This window comes from Marmota monax, unplaced genomic scaffold, assembly GCF_021218885.2.
Source record: "Marmota monax isolate L192 unplaced genomic scaffold, Marmota_monax_Labrador192_F-V1.1 WCK01_AAM20220418_F8-fsc00036, whole genome shotgun sequence".
Taxonomy (NCBI): domain Eukaryota; kingdom Metazoa; phylum Chordata; class Mammalia; order Rodentia; family Sciuridae; genus Marmota; species Marmota monax.
In genome coordinates this window covers 14298062-14320198 of record NW_026694491.1, presented here as the reverse complement: position 1 = coordinate 14320198, position 22137 = coordinate 14298062, and the positions used below count along the sequence as shown (strand labels likewise).

At 31.7% G+C, this 22137-nt stretch overlaps 1 protein-coding gene across 1 annotated transcript in view; it reads right to left on the bottom strand.

Moving 5' to 3' along the window:
• Positions 1–22137, bottom strand: part of Slc6a15 (solute carrier family 6 member 15) — a 48952-nt gene that overhangs the window by 5001 nt on the left and 21814 nt on the right. The window contains exons 3-10 of the mRNA XM_046419344.2: positions 19580–19737; positions 19111–19237; positions 17842–18023; positions 10212–10322; positions 6638–6879; positions 6344–6536; positions 4462–4654; positions 1907–2066 (exon numbers count right to left, since the gene is read on the bottom strand). Coding sequence (XP_046275300.1) covers positions 1907–2066; positions 4462–4654; positions 6344–6536; positions 6638–6879; positions 10212–10322; positions 17842–18023; positions 19111–19237; positions 19580–19737 — 1366 coding nt within the window. The remainder of the gene's footprint in view (positions 1–1906; positions 2067–4461; positions 4655–6343; positions 6537–6637; positions 6880–10211; positions 10323–17841; positions 18024–19110; positions 19238–19579; positions 19738–22137) is intronic.

The window sequence follows — 22137 nt, the reverse complement described above, 5'->3', positions numbered from 1 at the left end:
GCCTATGACATTTCTCCAAGCTTAGGCATGTCTTCAGTTTAGCAGGAAACACTCAGCAGAGAAGAGCTGCCAATGACTGGGGACTCTGTGTCTCTCCCACTGATGTAATACCTCCCAAATCCTGTGGATGAATTTTTTAAATTAAAAAAAAAAAAACTCTTGCCATAATTTTTGGCTCCAGGTCATTCTCCTCTTCATTTTCATTTTCTTCATTTTTTTTCCTGATCATTAAATTGCAATGCTACAACATTTTCTTTTTATGCATTTGAATTATTGGCTGTCTCAGACATTGAGGTTTTGATTGCCTACTTTCTCTCAATCCTGTCTGTAGAAATATAGGTAATAGTGGCAGAGGAAATTGAGCAGAACTGAGCTCATAGAATTGTTGAAGGTGAACAAGAAAAATATAAAATTGCTCCAGAATCATAAGGGAAGGGAAAGTAAGAATTTTATACTGCTCTTAAGACAAAATATGACCTTTGAAGATGTAGAGATCCTGACCTTATAATAACAGTACTTTCAGGTTTGTTACAAACTGCCAAAATGCCTTCTACATAACTACATTATTTTGCATTCCCACCAGCAATGAACAAAATCTGCTATTCCATATCTTCATCAGCATTTTGTTTTGTCAGTGGTATCTCAATATTGCTTTGATTTGCATTTCTCTGATGACATATAATATGAAACATCTTTTTTGATATGCTTATTTGCCATCCATACAGTATTTTTATAAGGTGTAAAGGTCAATGAATGTCACACAGCTCTATCATTGCTATTGCTATATAAGTATGTAATCATTAAATGTAGGCTTCCTGTCCTTCCTGGCCTGGAGCTTTTGACAATTGAAAAAAAAAATGTTCTTTAAGCTTTGTCACAACTCATTTGATATCAGTTTGATGTTCTTAATGTAAGTTAAGAAGATTCTGGTGTTCACTTAATATACATTCCTTCCTACTTTACACAGGCTTTGATAATCTGAAGATTTTCCCCTTCAGTTCATTTATGTTAATTAGAGGCAATGAGTTTAAAATATATTGGACAAAAGCATAAAATGTGTCTGGGACCAGGGTTGTGGCTCAGTGGTAGAGCGCTTGCCTAGCATGTGTGAGGCACTGGGTTTGATCCCCTGCACCACACAAAAATAAATAAAATAATGGTATTGCATCCATCTACAACTAAAAAAAAATTAAAAAAGAGAATGTGTCTTCTGAGATTAATCTGATGCTTCATTTCACATCAATTATATATATATATAATTATATATATATATATATATATTACATAGTTCAGAGGTTTAGATATAAAGTGAATTCAAGTAATGTCTCCATATAATGTGATGTTTGGGTACAACAAATTTTACATATATAACACAGAACAGGATATATCATTTACCAAAATCATCCTCCTAAATACAGAATTAGGACACAAACAGTCCTCCCATAATATAGTTTTGCACAATAATTGGGAGATAGGCTCTAGATTAAACAGAAATGGCTTTGCAACCCAGATTGGCCACTGTCCAGGAATACGATGACCAAGTCACTAGGTCTGTAAACCTGGTTTTCTTCATCTATGAAATGTGGATAACAGAGTAACTCAAAAGAACTTTGTCTTGGAACAATGACAACATTCCCTAGCTCTTGGGATTTAATCTGATAATCAAAATTAAATCAAAGCTCCAGACTTCTACATTATATTATATCTACATAATTCTAAATACTCACCTAAGAGAGGAATAAATATTACTAAAATTGTTGAATGAACAAAAGCCTGTAAAAGATTTGACTTTGTAAAGAATTTTCCCTCTATTCATTTCTATACCCTTCTAAATGAATTATGTATTGATAATTGGTGTTTTCAAACTAGAGATGAAAAATGAAACCATAAAAACAAACATACTTACTTATCAATGCCATAAACGAAGCTTACGGCAATATTCTCCAGTATGACTACAATTAGCAGAGGCAATGTAGCAGAATAATCATCAAACATTGTAACAAAGTAATTTCCAGAGCGTTGCACAAATATTAGGCCAATACTAAATGCCAGAAGACAACAGATAACTGGAGGAAATGGATAAATGGGAAAAAGAAATGAGCCCCCAATCAAAGACAAATCTTTTAAGCTTCATTATTATTAGATTTAAAGAATAATTTTCAACCTCCACAATTTGTTATAGGTAATACCTTTCCTGATACTATGGGATATGACAGATTTGGAGTTAGGCTACTTGGGATTAACCTGATCAGTAATATTAATTCACTATAAAAAATTACTCATCTCCCCATGTCTGAGGAAACTCATTACCAAACACAAACAATATATAAGGCAAAAGTGAGAGAAAATTTAAAAAGAATAAATTTCCCTATTCTAATTCTATTTCTAATATCAAAGTGACCTTTAAGGTAGCATGCCCTCATAGGTCTGCTTATATTTACTAAAGTTCTATAGTTTTAAACTCATAAGGAGTCTAATGTGGCTTAAGATTTAAAAACCCAGGTATTTTATACTGGATTGAAATATAGTTCCCTTTAAAACGTAACTGGAAAAATCTAACCAGAACTTGCCTCACCACCAACTTACATTTATATCTTTATCTTGTCTGAACAGGTTAATTTGGAAACTAATGATGACAGGGTTGAGCAATCTGATTACCCAAATAATAACTAAGAAAAAAACATCTAAATGGAGCTTTCACAGTAATATTTAGCAAACAGATACATAAACTTCTAAACAGTTACACTTAATGTAAAAACTTTGAGAGGCTTTTGGGAACCATGCAATATTCCCAAATTCTTGTTAGACTCTATTCTCTTTCTCCTTTTCTTTTCTTTCTTTCTTTCTTTCTTTCTTTCTTTCTTTCTTTCTTTCTTTCTTTCTTTTTTTTTTTTGTTGTTGTTGTTGTTGTTGTTGGTGGTGGTGGTGGTCTTGGTGTTGGTGGAGATGTAAAGGAAAAGTTAATCACTGATTCCCTTATCTGAGTTATCTGAGTCATACTATACTAAAGAAGAAAAAACTTACCTAACAAAGATAATACGGTAACAGTTCAGAGTAAATATAGCTTGAAGTATAAATATGACCCCAACAGATAGGAAATGGGAAAAAGAGTGCATTTCCCTTTGCTCTTTCCAAATGAGTCTTCCAGTGGGAATCCCCTGAATTCCCACTGTCCCTTGTGTTTTCCCCCCTACATGTTAGTTTTTTCTACATTTTACATGCTCCCAACTATAAGAAGGAATGGTTTGTGAGAAGGTGGCAAAGACAAAGCTGTAAAGAAACTTTTTTAACCGATATCAGGCATGGAATTGATATTCAGAAGTAGAAATGGCTTTCTGAGAGAAAACAAAGAAGTTTAAAAAAAAAGAAGTTTATCATTTTTGTTCAGTTAAGTGCAGGACTTATAAATGTTTCACAAACTGCTGAAATTAAATTGCTTTGCTCACACATACACATACACATACACATGTGCACACATTCTTAAAGCAGCAAGTGATAAAGGTATATATCAGAGTTATTTACACATACATTATTACTAAATTGTTCAAAGCAAAAAAAAGGTGGCCTTGGGAAATTTGTGCACCACTACCCAGCATTCAAAAATCACCTGTGTATCTTTTTACAATTTTATTCTACATCCCTTGCCAGTACTGTTCCTTAATGGTCCCTTTATCTTCATTTATATGTTAACTAAAGCTAACCTCCAATGGCTATGAAGGTGCATTCCCTTTCCAATTCAACTGCCATCTTTTTCTCTAAAGTTCTAGCTTCTTCTGGACTATTATAACATCTTCATTAATCTATCAGTACATTAAAATGATAATAAGATTTATTTAATCTCAATGAAAGCACTGTTGTGTTTGGAGAAAAGGATATTTTGTATATTTGTATCTGTCCTGTGATTTCTTTTATATTCTTTATGTTCCTCAAATACAAGGATAACAAAGTACATAACTGGTACTTTAATAAGCATATTAATATTAAACATGGTCATATTTATAACCATATTGATAAATTGTTTTATTTTCTACCTAGAGACATTAATTGCTAGTAAATTACAATTGTTACATATGAGTACTGGATTTGGACTTATCATTTTCAAATGATAAGCATTTTTGATTGAGGATTATTCAATCTGAATTATTCTAGTTATAATTATTTGACTTATATACAAAATAATCCATGGACCTTCCATGACTTTGTTCTAGTCTCAGTAATTCATGTTAATGGCATTACTATTAATAAATAAAAATATAAATATTTATCAATGAAGAATTAAATATAACCTATACTAAACATATTCTTTATATAGTATGTAAGTATATATTAAAATTTTTAAATGTCAGTGGATATTAATAAAATCCAAAGCCTAACACTTTCCTGTTCACATCTCTAAATCTCTCACCAAGAATAAAATGACCTCTATCAGTTTAATGAAAAGTCAAATGCATAAAAACTCACCAGTAAGAATTTCCTTCCTCACTTTGAAAGTATCCACAATGGGTGTGATGATCCCTTCAATGGTCCCAAACATGCTGCCAAGCCCTAAATTTATCAGCATGAGGAAAAACATCACTGACCAGAAGGGAGATGCAGGGAAATGTGTCATGGCTTCTGTGAAGGCGATAAAAGCTAAACCAGTACCCTGGACTGCCTGAAAAATACAGAAAAAAAATGCAGTGTTAATACAGAGCAATATCACCTTGGAAAGAGAAGGGAAATCTCTAAATAATGGCCAGGGGCTACTAGGAATAAGCTGACATAATTTAACTTGTTAGATCATGCTCTCCTTCTCAGATTTAATTAGATCAAGTAACCCAAATAATGAAACTCTAATTTAGCAGAATTGCTAAACAGTGTATGCAATTACACTGTGATATAGTCTAAAGATTTCACAAGGATCCTGGAATGATATATTATATTAAATAATACATAGTAATTTTGTTTCTGTTAACCCATTACGTCCCATTGTCTCAGATATGGAATACCTATTAAAAACTAAAAAAATATATATCCTATGTAATTATAAAATATAGAATTAGTATAGTATATAATATGTAATATTATATAATAAGGATATAGTTATAATATTAACATATTGATATAATATGTATAAGCTCTATATTATTACTTTCAAAATTTTCAACACACCTATATCAATTTCATTGAAACACTTACAGAATTGAAAACTCGGTGTTTACTAGGTTAAAATGTATGAATATGCGTAGTGATTTACTATCATAGAAACATAAATACAAGTACATATGTACCTATTTCTGGACAAAAGCTTAGTATTGATCAATTAGTAGCTTTACCAACTGGTATAAAGCAAAAATAGACTATGAATACTAAACTGTTTTAACTTAAAAAAGTGTGAATGTAAAATAAAAGAATATGAACAGAATAACTGGAAAATAAAAAGCCAATTTTCAATCTTAAAAGATAAATCCACTACATTTACCCTTTTCTACTTCTGATAGTCTCATCTCATTACCAAATATTAAAAAAAAAGTTGGTCCAGCAGAATGAAATGAAATTACTAGCAAATATTAACATGAGTTTATTTCTGATAAACATCACAAATATTGAATTCTAAAATAACAACTTACTTTTAAGAAACTAAACCTCTAGCCAAACTTTTAGTTGATTGTGTTATTTTATGAATACAACAGATAGATCACAATTTTTTTAGAAACTTGCAAAAGCAAATTAGGAATTATGTTTCCTTATTAAATCCAAGGTTATTATGTCAAAGGGGGCTTCATCTATAATCTCAAACATTATTCTTTATATCAGTCTCAAGTAGAGTTAGTTATCTAAAGCCAGATGATAGTGGCCAATTTTACCACCATGGCTTTATTTTTGACAATACAAGGAAACACTGAAAGCCAATACAAGGGTATTTATTACTGTTTACTAATCTCTTGCTTATTAAAATATGTAATAATGGCTAAGAGGAAAGACAATCCTGACTTGTTGAATATGGAGGTCATGGAAGGCATTCAGACAATGATTCAATGTATAGCAAATGAGTCATAATTCAAACTCCATGTTAAAAACAAGAAAGCTATCAAACTACTCATCATCCTAGGATAAAAAACGTCTTTTTATTTATATTCACATTTTAAATTGCTCTGACTCAATCAATAAAATGGCTTTTTAAAATAAAGCAAATCTTCATGCTGTGAGAAAGTATGTTCTCTGCAATGAAGCATTTGAATTTTGAAACAGCATGATATCATCTGGGCATTTTAAAGGCTATTTTTCAGGAAAAAAATCTGCTAGATAATGCACATTTTAACAATATAATAATTATTTCATTGCTCAAACATGACCTACTAACTTTATTTAGCTCATCTTTGATTTGGCAGGAGTTGAGATGAAGAACAAAAAACTCCTCTTCTTTCACTTTCTGAATGATGTCATAAACTAAGTGATAATCTTCAGCAGTAATGTGAGAAAGGTTGATATGATGGGGAATAATATCCTGACTAATGTTTCCCATTTTCAAAAATTTTATGATCATCTCAGAATTTCTGAAAAATAGAACAACATGTGAATGAGCACGCAGGTTCTTTGCCACGTATTTTCTGTACAATTATGCCATCAAAAGCTAATGGAAATTAATTATCCATACTGTGCAATGCATTTCTCATTGACAACATTTGCTTTGAACCCCAGAACTGCAAACACCACCAATGTCGCCAGAACAGAAGTGAAAAAATTGATGAAAGACACCAGAACAGCATCAAAGTGGCAGTTGTTGTCTCTCTTGTTGTAGCTTGAAAAGGCAATGACGCCACCAAATCCCAGACCTAAGGCAAAGAACACCTGAGTAGCAGCTTCTCTCCACACCTTGGGCTCCAGCATTATTTCAAGCTGTTTGAAATTAAACAGAATAGAAATCAGCTACAAAATAATTAACTCATATGGCAGTAGTTCTATTTTTAAATAAATTACAAAGACATTTATGCACCCAAAGGGTATTAAAATCTGGAGGATAATATGTTCTTAAGCAGAAATCTTTTCTTTTTCAGAGAAATAATCAAAGAATATGAATAGGAAAAACTATCAAGCCTTTACATGGAGGCTTTACTAACATCAAAATTCTTTACCTTATATAGGAATTTTAAGTATTTTACAGCAAATTATCACAGAAGCATATGAAAGAAATATAAATTATCTTCAATTATTTCCCATTTGTCTTTTTTTTCTTTCCAAAGCAAAATAAATCAATTACTAGTAAAGGTTAAATAATTATTTTACTAAATACTCTTCCATTCTGTGTCTTCTGGTGGAAATCTAGTGGTTGAAGCAGTAAGCAATCATCAACTTGGTAGAGTTGAACTATGTCAACGTTGTTTCAGAGTTTTCATTCAAAACTTTCCTGAAAGATTTTTCTTTGAGAATAGAGGAAATTCAACTATGCAATCTATAAGATACCCTTTCAGATACAATGTTTTAATGTTCTGAATCTGTGAACACATATTTTAAGTAACTATGGCTTTACTTCTTAAGTAACTATCAAATTATTTCAAAGACATAAACAAAACTTTTAAATAGACCAACTATTATTAGCTATAGTTGACATAGACATCATTAGACATTTAAGTTCTATTTTAATAGTAACTAATGTTTAAATTGTACTTTTTACCTCTTTAGTGAAATTAACCCTATGAGAGCAGGGTCAAACGTGGTTAAGAAATGAACTTCACAGAGTTTCAGATCCTGATTATGCCATTTAATGGTTGAATAATAGTGAGATCTGAGTTTCAACCTCCTCAACAGAAAAATGGAAGTAACAAGACATGCATTACTACCACAGTACCTACCCTACTTTAAGTGCTCAATAATTGAAAACATATATAAACTATAGTGGCTGACACACTGATAGGCATCATATATAGCTTATCTTGTTTAAAATTCACAACAGCTCATGAAGTTGTGGTTACTATTATCTGATCTTTCAGAGGCCAGCAAAACTACCTAAGATTTCACAGAAGTTTTGTGGTCAAAGTAAAATATGAAAATAGGTTAATTCCAAAAAGTCATGCTCTCTCAGGTGTTAGGATTTGTTGTTTCACTTAATTTTTAGTCTTTATTATTTTAAAAAATATTAAATATTCTTGTTAAACATAATCATGATTATATTTATAATTTATGAACAGTTAACTAAGATACATACAACATTCATTCACCATTTTGCATTACCAGTCTGAGAAATGCTGGTCAGACATGCAAGTGCCTATCTCAATTTGGCCCACTAGATGGCAGGAAATACCTATTTACTAAAGGCAGTGTTCAGATTTCTTCGATTTAGTTCTTTCAAAGTATTTTGCATACTTAGGTACGTTTTTTACCCTACATAAACATTATAAGTTAAAAGGTAATTTAAAACTACTATCATTTTTATATTAGCTATCATATCCTACATGCTGACCGAATACAGTAACTCATTCAATAGTGAATGAAAAGTGAATTAAGAAAAAATTAACATTTTAATAGTAATTCCTACTCCAGGCTAAAAATCTTAATTTATGCTGCATTTTTCAATTCTGGGGCCATGTAAAGGTCCTATATCAAATTCTAAAATATCTATGTAAATCAAATGTTTAGAATTGTCACAAGAAATTGACAATTTAGAAAGCAGATAGATTCCAGAAATTCATAAAGAATTTGGTTGTCTCGAGCTCAGAAAATATTTTTTTTCCAATATTATAAATATAAATGTTTGGGGTCATTAAGTATGGCTCATTTCAAGCAGATTTTAATTATAAAGTGGCTGAAATTTATAATTCTAGTTTCTCCCTGAGTACAGGTTCCAACAACTCTAAATTACACAGGACTTTTGAACTAGGCAAGAAAACCAGACACCAGTGTCAGCATTTTTGCGACTACAGAGTAATATCAACTCAAAACCAGACACAGAGAGAACACAGCTGCGTTTAGCTCCTGTCAAGGCAGCTTCCAGGAGACACAGAGAATTCCACAGAAGTGAATCCCTCCTGCCCAGTCACAGCCAGCAGGAGCTGCACATTAGCCGTTCAGATAAATTCCAACTTCTGAATGATTTTGGAAGCTGTCTTTGTACTGTCATATCTTTATGTCTGCCTATGATAGCATCAGGAAATTCATAGTGAGGAGCCTTTCATTTTAGTGAATAACAAAAACCTGTGCTCCCCAAAATTTATTTTTGATGGCCTGCCAGATCAAACTAACAAGTTATGATCAAGTCCCCAAGTTCTGAATAACCAGTTTCCCTGTGCCTAGCACTGAGTTCAGCTCTACTAAGTTGAATGACAGTGTGAGTTCTAATAACTCTAGGAAGCCCAGTGAGAATTTTTCTGAAATATATAAGCATTTATAAAAATTTCTAAGATAAGCACTACACATATTTTTTTCCAGGAGATACAAAAACCACAAAACAAAACAAAAACTTATAAAAATTAGATTTTCTATGAAACAATATTCTAGAATGTAGGGGGGGGTGGGCATCTTTAACGTAGGCCCATGGATTTCAGGTGATCTGCTAATCTCCTCAAACTCCAAGCAAATTAATATGCTCATTATGTTCGTATCTTCTGATAGCAATATACTATTGTTGGTTTTTCGAATGATTTCAGGACACAGAAAAGGCTAAGAACCACTGAAATAGAAAGGGAAGAATAAGTGAAGATTGAAAGGTTCTAGAATTTACTGTGAAAATTGGAAGTTAATTTTAAGAGAAGGATTTTTGAAGTTTAAATTCTGATCATCTTAGTCTAAAAGTAAAATGGGACCTTTATCATTGGAGATAGATAAATTTAATTATAGATATATAAACATTTTAGTTTTGCTAGGATGGTTAACATAATTATAATTTAAAAGTCTAATGTAGTCCGTAGCAGTGGCACACACCTGTAATACCAGCTGCTTGGGAGGCTGAGGCAGGAGGATCACAGGTTCAAAGCCAGCCTCACCAACACAGAGACGCTCTAAGCAACTCAGTGAGACCCTGTCTCTAAATAAAATATGAAAAAAAGGACTGGGAATGAGGCTCAGTGTTTAAGCACCTCTGAGTTCAATCCCTGGTACCCAAAATAATAAGGGGGGAAAAGCCTAATGTACATATGTTGGAACAATTATCCTTGAAATGTAACTGTGGAAATATATTTAACAATATACATGAATGTTTCCTGATGATACACTTTAAATAGAAGTATGGCACATACCTTGGGGGTGAACATGTGGCGGATACCATCAATTGAGCCATTTAAAAGGAGTGCTCTAGTTAGGAAGCATATAAGTACCACATATGGGAACAGAGAACTAAAATACATAATCTGCAAGAAAGAAAAATAAAATTATATGAGATTCACAAAAAACTATTTTTACAGTTAAAACTGCTCTTCTTTTATATGTATTCAGAGTCACAGTTTCTATAACTAATACTAATATTAATGACTTATAAAGCCATCTTTTAAGAATAGATTTTAGTCTTGACTCAGCCTTATCAAAGATCCTATTTGAGACATAATGAAAAATGCTAAAAGTTTATTTTTCATTTTTAAATGGTAGATAATAATTGCATGTATTTATGGGATACAGTAAATAATTTAATACATGTATACAGGTGTATTCATGTGTAAGCACCAAATGGGGCAATTAACTTGTTAGGAACTTTCAAATTCCTTTCTTCTAGTTAGTTTGAGATATATAATAAATTATTGTAAACTACAGTCACTCTATTGTGCTACAGAACACTAGGATTTATTCCTCCTAATTGTATTTTGTAACCTGTCATTCAACCTCTCTCTATCCCTGTCCTCTCTTCCCATCTCAGCCTCTAGTGATCATCATCCTACTCTCAGTTTCTATGAGATGAACATCTTTAGTTTCCACATGAGTGAGAACGTGCAGTACTTATCTTTCTTGCCTGCTTATTTCAAATAAGATACTATCCTCCAATTCCATCCACATTGTTGTAAATGATAGGATTTCATTCTGTTGGCTAAATGACCAAATAGTGGTGTGTGTGTGTGTGTGTGTGTGTGTGTGTGTGTGTGTGAGAGAGAGAGAGAGAGAGAGAGAGAGAGAGAGAGAGAGAGAGAGAGAAAGATATTAAGGAAACTTTTACTTAATTTCTTTTGAAATAATAGTCCATAGATATAATACACCTGGAATAGTGTTGATTCCTTATAATTCACAAAACAACCAACATTGACAACAAAAAACTAATGTGAACTAATTCCCCCCAAATTTCCTACTTCTATTTAAGTTGTTCCTTTCTTTTAATCAAAGTTCCGTTATAATTCTGATAAATTTTACAAAGCAGAGAATGGTCTCTACACTGTCTCCTATACAAACTGAACAACTAACCGTGTAAGTTTTCTACCTTCTGCTTCAGCAACTTTTCCCACTAAATTAAACAGTTCAGCAAATAGTTAATTACTTCAAAGGAAAGGTTCCCGCCAAACATTCTTCCACCTAGAAATCTCCATAGGTCTAATAGGTCTCTAAAACGTTTCAGGTCTGGAAGCAAACTTCTCAATTTCCCCAAAGCTTTTCTCAACTATCTTCTTTCAGAAAATAGTCCGCCATCCATTCAGTTGCTGAAGCAAAACATTTAGAAGCAGTCCTGGACTATTTGTAATAGTCTTTCAACTGTTTTTTCCATGCTACCCTCGGGCTATATCATTCACTGCTTTTCACAGAGTTTCTAATACCATTGGAATTGCTCCCTCTGGCTAGCAAAGCTGTGCACTAGAGAGCCTGCTGTCCATCTCTCTCCCCTGCTGAGCTTTGGTCCTTCAGACCTTTGTTGTCTGTGGGTGTACTAAGTTTGCACCTTTCCCTCTTTTGCACCTAACTTGATCCTCTTTATTACTTAAAGCTCATCTTTATCCTCTCCCATAAGTCTTCCCTGACCACCCAAAATAAGGCCTTGTGTTTTTCTATTCTGTATCTCCCATGTGCCTTTCCCCTCTGCCCCAGGAAAGGTAATGATATAACCTTGTTTGGTTTGGTTTGGTTATTTTATGACAACACTTAGCACTACTGAAATTGTCTATGTGTTCAATTATTTCCTGTACCCTCTCCTGGAATATAAGCTCTGTGAGGGCCAGGGTCTTTTCTATTCACTGCCATCTCTCAAAGAGCTGACATGCCATAGTTATATGCTATATATCTGTGGAAGGAAGGACTATGGGTTGGGAGGCAGAAAGAATGGAGAAAAACTTCCATCACATAGCATGGCTCAGGTCAGGAAAGAGACTGAATCCAATATTTACTAAAAATGACATAGAAGAAAAAGCATGACAGTAATTTGCATTTCCTGTATAGTTTTACCCACTTAATCATCACAATTAAACATGTGAAAGACCCAAAGAAAAATGTTATGTATAAGATCTCAGCATATTAAAAATCAAAATAATAAATGAAATATCTATATTTTACTTTAATTAGTTGTAAAAAATACAGTTGTCGAGTTATTATAGGTTGTTAATACTTTGATTATATTTCTTCACTTAAATTTGTGGCTTTATTTTTCTCCCTGCTCACTTTTAGTTTTCTTTTAAATTTATCATTTGTCTTGATTTCACTTGATTTAAAGCTATGCCCTTTATGATTCTTCTTCACAGTGTTTAAACATAGTCAAAAGCATGAATTCTCTTTTGTATAATATCTTAAACTTTTTTTTTTTGGACAAAACTCCAATCTGCTACCTCATTAGTGACTTAAATGCATTCCATTAATCCCACATTTTGAAAGTAGAAATGAAGGTTACATAATAAAATAGTCTGAATAGGTAAATTATTTTTCCAAAGAATAACCTTTTTAAATTTTACACTTCTATTGTATTTTTTACTCTTAATTATTTTACATTTATATTTTACTTTTATATTTTTAGTAATATTTCAAAGTAGGCACTAAGGGAAGAAAAGTTTCCTCTTACATTTTTTCCAAGCTAATCAATTCCAACAAATCCTCAATATGTCCCTCTTCCCAATGTTTATAACCAACTGATCACCAAGTCCAATTGATTCTGTCACAGATATTACACAGCTCTCTTTCCATCCTCTGTGACATGCCACTTTCATTCTGACAGTAGTTCCAGATTATCTTTCCTCCACATTCTGGCAGCTCCCCTCTGAATCTGAGAAATCCAAAATTCATACTACTTCCAACGTAAGCTTTCTAAAGATCTCATGGTGTTACTGACCTGCTAAAAATCCTCAAATATTCCACAGTTTTTGTTAAGTCAAAGCCCATTATTTTACCAGTATCCACAAATACCTCAATATCTGTAATCAACTTACATCTCATGCTTTGTTTCCCACAAACTGCACAAATTGTAGGTAAAAGTCACACAGAAGTACTCAGTAATCTTTGGGCTTTGAGCATGCTGTTTTCTCTGTCTACAGTTTTCTCTCTGAATTTTCTGAAAATCTTCTCTTCAAACATCAAATCTTACCCCCAATTCAGGTTAATTTCAAAGGTTACCTTGATTCTATCAAAAACTCTCTCTATTACTGCACTTATGATACATATATATCTATACCATTAAATTGTGAGTTTCATAAGGGAAAGATTATGGTCTATTAATATTTGCATATCCTTCAGTGCCTGATATATAGTATATAATCAAAAATATTGAAAATTGAAAAGAACATACATTAAATTAAATTTGCCTTTTTGTACATATTCCCTTAAAATTATTTTCATCCTATAATATTTCTTAATTTCATATTAATTATATAATCAGACTTATTTCAATTTTCATTTATTGATTCAACACATATGTGAGTTCTTAATGACACTGATCTGGATACAGTGATAAGATAACTAATATAACTTCCTAACAAGGAACAGAAACAGAAAATAACAATCAATATTTTAAACAAAAGTTGTACTTAGTAGCTCACATTTCATTTTTATTCTTCTGTGAGCAAATATAAGAATAAAATATTCAATTATTAAATTCCAAAATACAAAAGATATATCTTAACACAAAGCAGAAGCATCCCTGTTGTTTTTAAATAATTTTTTTTTGCGTTTAATCATATGGCTCTAATCTTATTACATCAAAATAGACAGCTGTATAATATCTTTAAAAATAGGATAAATTCAACCTTACTGGCTATATATAGCACAGACACATCTAAACATTGTATACATTGCTACCCAAAATTATTTTTTAATATTTTTTAGTTGTCAATGGACACAATGCCCTTATTTTATTTATTTGTTATGTGATGCTGAGAATGGAACCCAGTGCCCCACACATATGAGGTAAGTGCTTAACCACTGAGCCACAACCACAAGTCCCCAAAATTATTTTATTGTATGCATTATTGCCTAAAGTTCCTTTATCATACATACTACACACGTTGTTACCTAAAATAGTATACATTGTTATTTTCACATTAACTAAAATTATTTTGTGAATTTTTGATTTATTGCCTCTGCCACTAGAATAGAAATTCCATGAAAACAGACACCTCATCTGTTTTATAAGTTTTTTATGAGTGTTTTTTATTAAGTGTTCAATAAATATTTGTTACACAAGTCAGTGAAAGCCTGAATCATCCTCAAGATGTCCAAAAGTATGTACTTTTAGAACAAAGGGATGAAGCAATGTAATATATTCCATTGGCTAATTTTTTAGATTCCCCTCAACCTTTTAGTTAAAACACTTCACAGTAAGTCTTTTAAGAAAAAGGCAGGAAAATCTTGAGTTCAAAGCCAGTCTCAGCAGATTAGCAAGGCACTTAGCAACTCAGCAAAACCCTATCTCTAAATAAAATGTAAAAAAGGTCTCTGAGGATATGGCTCAGTGGTTAAGCACCCCTGGGGTTCAATCCCTGATACCAAAAATAAATAAATAAATAAATAAGTTTAGCAATCAAAATATTGTAAAAAAAATTTTTGTTTTGCTGAACTCTCAAAAAAACTAGAAAACATAATAAACTAGTTTTTCTTTACATCTTACCTTCCTTTGCCTTTATTATAAAAACACCCTCAGAAAGAATCATTATTTGTGAGGATTTTGTCACCAGTTTTAGTTCCATGAGCCATTTACTGGCTATTTAATTCTGGACAATTATTTATTCCTTCCAAGTTTGTCAACTTTGTGATAAAACGAGGATAAAGAATTCAACTCATGACGGATAGATACTATGAGCTAATATATGCAAAATATTTAACACAGTTCTGGCAGTAACTACAAAGAAGTACTGGTAGAAAACATTATTTTGGAAGTAACCTTAGAGGTTCTCATTTCTGTACTTTCTCTTTGAGTAGGAGACCCCCTTAATTGACACTGCCATGGGGAGACAGTATAGCCTCTGACCAAGGATGCTGAGCTCTACCACTGAGGAACTGATTTGTTACAAGGCCTCACTCCTGAAAAACACTCCCCCACCCTCCATGATCCCCATATGGGATCATAGTTCTGTTCTCTGTATCCACACAGAACAACCTTATTCTTCTTTTGGTTTGACTATAAAGAAGATTGTGATCCCAGAGCAACTACTTCCCCTCTCTATAAAGAAGGGAAAAATAAGATTTCAATTAAACCCAGTATTGTAGATGTGGCCCAGCTGTGGTGTGTCTACCTGACCCAAAGGATAATGACACTATCACACCCCTTTTAAATCATGCAGTTTCCAATTAGCATATGAGCATATGTGTTGCATGTGTGTTCTGATGAAGCATATCACAAGCTAACTCATGTTTTTTCTTTTAGTTGCTAAATTCTCTGTGAAAGTTTTACACATACAACATTTACACCATATTTCTCTACTCTGTACTGGTGTAACTATTTATTTGGAGGGTTTTTTTCAGGGGGTGTAGGGCAAATACAGAACTTTATATATATACATACATACATAAATGTAAATGTGTATATATATACACATATATATGTATATATATATATATTCCTCATAATTTTCATTTTATTATATTATCACCTTGTTCCAGATTGAGAAATTATAATAATTTTTCATACTACTGTTCATATTACTTATGGTTAGCTTTCTTCCCATCTGGACTATTAAATTCCTTCTTTAGATTTTACCCCAATGCCACTGTCTCCCCAAGCCTTCTCATCAAAACAATAAATTGTATGTGCTATATATATTGTTATATTTCATTTGATATATTACACGACATTAGGAAAAAACAACAATATTGCTGAAGAAATTTCAAATGTTCTCCTCACAAAAAATACTAAAAATTTTAGGTGACAGAAATGTTAATTAGTTTGATTAAATCTTTCCACATTGTGCTCAAAAAATCATAATACTAACTTTGTACCCCATAAATATATACAACTTTGTCAATATGTAATAACAAAAGTAAAGAAGTACTATTTTAAAAAATGAGCAGCTCTTTGGAGATAAGATAAAGACTAAGAAAAAAAAAGGAACAAACTTTGGTAGTAACAGAACTTTAAAACAATGATTTTTTTTTAACATCTGGCTCATCATAATTGGTTCTCTTTTTATACATGCTTATCTTAGGAATCATTTAAATGTGGTCAGATCCAGATTAAATTCTATTCCTTTATTTATAATCTAACTGTAATGTGACTCTGACATAGAACACATTGTTTGCACTTACTTAAACATTAAATACAATAACAGTTTTGAAAGATCTAAAGATATTCAGATGTGTTAGGCATTGTATTTACTGCTTCAATGGCAAAATAGCATATAAAGTTTCCAGTGGGAAGATAAATGCAAAATGAATTGATTTATAAGTTAAAAAGTCATAATTATTTTTAACTGAAAATAACAAGAAGCAAAGATGAATTAGATGGACTTCTGACCCTGTAAAGTTCACTAACTAGTAATTTCAAACATCAGAACGATGGGCATTTTAGCATTATTATCACTGAACACAGGTTCTGGATTTGACAGATTTATGCCATGAAACTTTGGGCAAGTTACCTAATTTCTCAAACCTCTTTTTTTTCTGTAAAATGGGCCTGAAAATAGCAATTACTTCTGAGAGTTACTTATATAATTATAAAATATAACAAGTAGTTATCCCAGTGCCCCAAGCAAAATAAACATGTACTAAATAGTGACTTCTATTATTTTTCTTGCATAAATTGTTGTCTTTACCAACATATTATTATTGTTGGTATTATTATTACTATTATTATTAACTACTACTGTTACTATTACTATTTCTACTCCTACTAATAAATGATGGTGAGTTACCCTAAAAAAAGATACATGCATCCTGTAGAACAGCAACAACAAGCCAAGACATCTAAAATTCACTTAAGGTATTTTCAACTACAGCTTCTTCAAATTTTCAATTTGTCCTGGTAGACAAGCTCTTAAGTCTTTTATAGACTCTGAATTCTCTGTGATTATCAAAACTACCTAACTGATGTTTAGAACTTTAAGAAACATTTCATTCTACATAATTTTAAAATTCTTTATGCAATGATTCCTTAGAATCCCTACAGAAGAGAAATGCATGATATAAAACAGAATAAATGCATTATTCATTATACTACTTTCCCCAGTTTCCAAGATTGGAACTAAATGGTAATGAGAAAATTGAAACATAATGGCCAACTGAATAAATAACAACAATGACAAAAATAAAGGTCTTTTATGTATGGACAAAAATTTTGAAGATTTTGCTGAAATAAGGAAAGGTAACACATGACATTAAATTTCACTATAAAATACTTATATCTTTATTTATGTCCTTTCCTAAACACACTTTCAAAAGCATTTTTTCCACCAGAATAAAATGCTATACAAATTTGTGACAACTTGGGGTGGGAGGTAAGGGAATGGTGCTTAGTAGAATCAGGAGTGGCTCTAACATACTAACTTTTCCAGAAGACTGGATGCCTTTGATCATTGCCAAGCAAACCATGACCCAGGCAGCCAGCAAGCAGACAGTCATCTTCCAGTTCAAGCCCCCACTTTCAGAAATGGAACTGGAAATATTCAGTGCTTCTCTGTACCAGTAGTAGGTGGTAGCAGAACTTTTTTCACATTCTGGCTCTATCACTATAGAAAGAAAGGTAACACAATAAATCATTTCAGATTATATAGAGAAATGAGTCCATTTTTTTTCAGTAAGCCTGCAAATCCATTCTTAACATTCTCTAGAAAAGTACTGCTATTGTACACCAGCATTTAAATTCATAGGAAGAATAAAAAACTGAACAATACAAAAAATTGGAGAACCAAATGACATCTGTCCTCCTTGATATTTCCTATTATGAAGTTCTGAAGTAAGAATATGTGAGATTCTTATCAAAATAATTAAAATAAACTATGTATGTTGCACCTATCACTCCCATAATGATCTGATTGATATCCTTGGGTAGTACTGTCACCACAACTCTACCTACTAGCCACACACTTTTGAAATGAGGCTAGCCTAAAGCAATATGTGCTTTAAGTATAAAATTCAAACTGTATTTCAGACTTCATATGTGAAAATTTTAAATTATTATGTTAATAATACTTATATTAATTATAGGTTAAAAGCATAATATTTAGAATAATTGGAATAAATAAAATATTACTTTTCATATTTCTTAAATGTGGCTACTATAAAATTTTAAGCTACATACATGAGTTCTATTATACAGGACATTGTTCTTTATATTCTTGGGGGTTTTCTTTGGTTTTGTTTTTTGTTTTTGTTTTTTTATGATGAGAAACCTACCAAAAAAATAGAACCTAAGATGTAAAGGCAATTACTATAGTTCACATTCATATTTCTGCCGCTTTTTTGTAGGTTTTAATAAAGATGTAAGGTATCAATTAGGGTACACAATAAAAAAGACTCAAAGTTTATAAGTGAATATTTAACCTTAAATATTTAAATATTTAACCTTAAAATATTTAACCTTAATGACACAGGACAAGTAAAATAAGTTGGAAAGAGTCAGTAAAATCAGATGATAACAAAAGACTCTCTCTCTCTGAGTATGCCAATCCAGAAAAAGAAGGAAGTCTGTCATGATGATAATTTTGAAAGATTTTTCCACATAATTTTCAAAAGGCAAAAAATAATTTTGAAAATGTGTGCTTTAAAAAAATCTTAGAATCTTTAAATACAAACACTACACTGCACATGTCTTACAAGTATGTGAAGCATTTTTCACCAAAGGACACTGATCCCAAGGTAGAGGTTGCTGAAAAGACTGAGAAAAGTAAAACAGAGTCCAGCCAATGATGACGTTGTAGTAGAGAGCCACAAAATAGCACACCTGCAAAATGAAATAATATGATTGCATTAAATCTCTCCCATGCCTCATCCTTTAAAAAGAGATGTAATACATAAAACTCCATTTAACATTTTAAAATTTCTCCTCATTTTATTTTTTATTTGAAACACATTATATTTTATTAAAAGTCAATGACACTTGAAGGCCTTAAAGCATGCATTATTGAGATTGAGCTACATTAAGATTTACAGTCCATCTTGTCTATTAGTCTATACTCAAGTAATGTTCTTAAAACCTAATTAAACACACTCTGAGGTTTCATTTAGATATGAATTATATCATTCCAAACCCTGAAAATATTGCATTCACCACCAGAACACTTACTACACAACTTGCAAATCCAATTCCACCCAGTTTGGGGCTTATGTAGTTCCACACACCAATGCTGCCTCGCCGAATTCTTTGACCCACAGAAAGTTCCAGGAAAAAAAGGGGAATACCTATTACCAGAAGTAGTATTAAATATGGTAAAAGATATGCACCTACAGAGACAAGAACAAATAAAACAGATTATATTTTTAATAGTCACAGTAGAGAACAAATTAATTCTATTACATGAAAGACAATATTTGAGCTTCTTTAAGTTATAATTATAGATGACATTAAAGAAAATTTAATTTTATTACTTTAAACTTTCAAAATTTTTAAACCTGAATTTGACTTCTACAAAAACTTTTTGATAAAATAATTATGATAAAAGGCTATTAATAGTTTAATTTTGGGGGGCTACTGTAAAATGGCTTCTTCATTTTCCAATTAAATAATTGATTCTTTAAAATCAACTCAATTTAAAATCACCTAAAAAATGTGGGAGAAATCTCATGTAAAGAGAAGAGAGACATATAGAACAGAGGAAGGGGACTAGAAGGAGAAAAGAGGGGAGGAAAAGGGGAGGTACTGGGGAAAGAAATTGATGATATTGTATTGCTACACTTTGTTCATGTACAAATCTGTAACAAGGAATTCCACTGTTGTGTATAATTACAATGCACTATGTTTTTAAATGGAGGTAAATCAAAAAGTAATTGTTTTCTGGTGTAGATTTTACAAATTCCTAGAAAGCTTCATATAATGTTTATAAAGTCATTTATTAATAGCTATATAAACTGATTTAAATCATATATTCCCAATCTGAAAAACTGGAGTGAATGAGATTTTATGTGTATTAAAAGTGACTTTTTGTTTTCCAAACACAGTAATATCACAGAATAAAAAACAACTGCCTAATCTGAAATTTTTTAAAAAATGACAAAATGACTTCTACTAGGGTCAAATGTCATTTTTCTCATATACATTACATAATAAAAGCACATGTCAGGAAAAAATTTTCCCTCAAATCTGTAAGAAGGGCACAAGTAATTGAAGAACTGAAATAGTTGATGTCTATTATAAAAATGCATGTGCCAGGAAGAGAGAATTATTTTCCATTTAAATTCCAAGTGAAGACATATGACTAGTGATTTTAAAATATAATGAATGATTTGTCAATATTAATATCAGATCCAATTAATTAGATAAACAAGTTAATCATGAAACCTGTACTCATTTCCACATGAGAAAAACATTCGAATTATTAATAAATACCTTTAAGTTGGACTTTTTACATTCATATTTCTTAAGTGTGGTCCAACTATAGTCTGTTAAGTGTAGCAGGAAGGCCTTTAATTGATGGTACTAATTCTCATTTTTATGAGGTCATTTATTATATATTCCATATTTTTAAAAATGTGTTTAATTTTATTTAATAGATTTTGGAAGATATTCAGATTGTTCTGGCAATCTGAATATCTTCCAAAGAAGAAGTAAATAGTAATAGATTATTTTCAAATTAATTATCTCAGTATCTATACATCCCTTCAGTGATAACTTTATACAGTAATTCCCCCTAATAGAATGGTTGATACATAATTTCTACCTCCCTATTAATCTCAATCTTTCAGATTTTAGTTGATTGTACAAATGACTGAACTTACAAAACAAAATTACCTAAATTCTAATCCTAAAATGATGAGTAACATTCAGGTGCTCCTGACTGGAACATGTTTCCCAAAGGACTGAAAATGAATTTCAACACCAGGATCAAACTTCAAGAAAGTGAATGAATTTATTAACATGTGAACAGCTAAGGAAAATAAAAGAAAGAAAGAGAGAGAGACTTAAGACTGGACTCATTGGGAATCTTTCCTGTTATGTGTACAGGATATGCTACTTATACACAGCCCTTTCCTTTAACTCAAATGATTCTAACTTTAGTCTCATATTTAAAAGTCATAGCTAAAGTATAATATTTACTATTAAAGAACTCACTATTTTCCAGGCACATTTCTAAGACCATTACATATAGTTATTTCTTCCTTAAAGAATCCAGTGAGCAAGTACAAGTATTAACCCCATTTAACTCATGTGGTAACTCGTGAAAGGTCACATGGTGCCAAACATGGAAAACAACCAAAGTGACTTCAAAATAAGATCGAGTTATTTTCTATACCATAGCACTTACTAAGCTTGATCACTGTGGTTGAAGTATGATCTCTTCAGATAAATCAACTTATATGGGGATCTATTATTTTTTCCTGTTGTTCATAAAGTGCCTCAAATTATTAATGATAAGATTTTTGTAGCCTCAGGCTCTTGGGCTAAATGACTGAGAAACCTCAGTACTATACTACATGCTGAGTGTAACCTTTAGTCCTCTAATGCCATCTTAAATTATAAAACCTCTTGTTTTATGATACATGCAATGCAGCTCTCTAGTCTTTGTGTTCAAAAGGTAGAAAGCAACACTACAAAATACAGAGGTATTTTCACTTTTTTACATATGGAAATAAAATGGAAGATCCATGTTTGCTAATAACAAATTGCTAAATATGAAATCTCTTAGA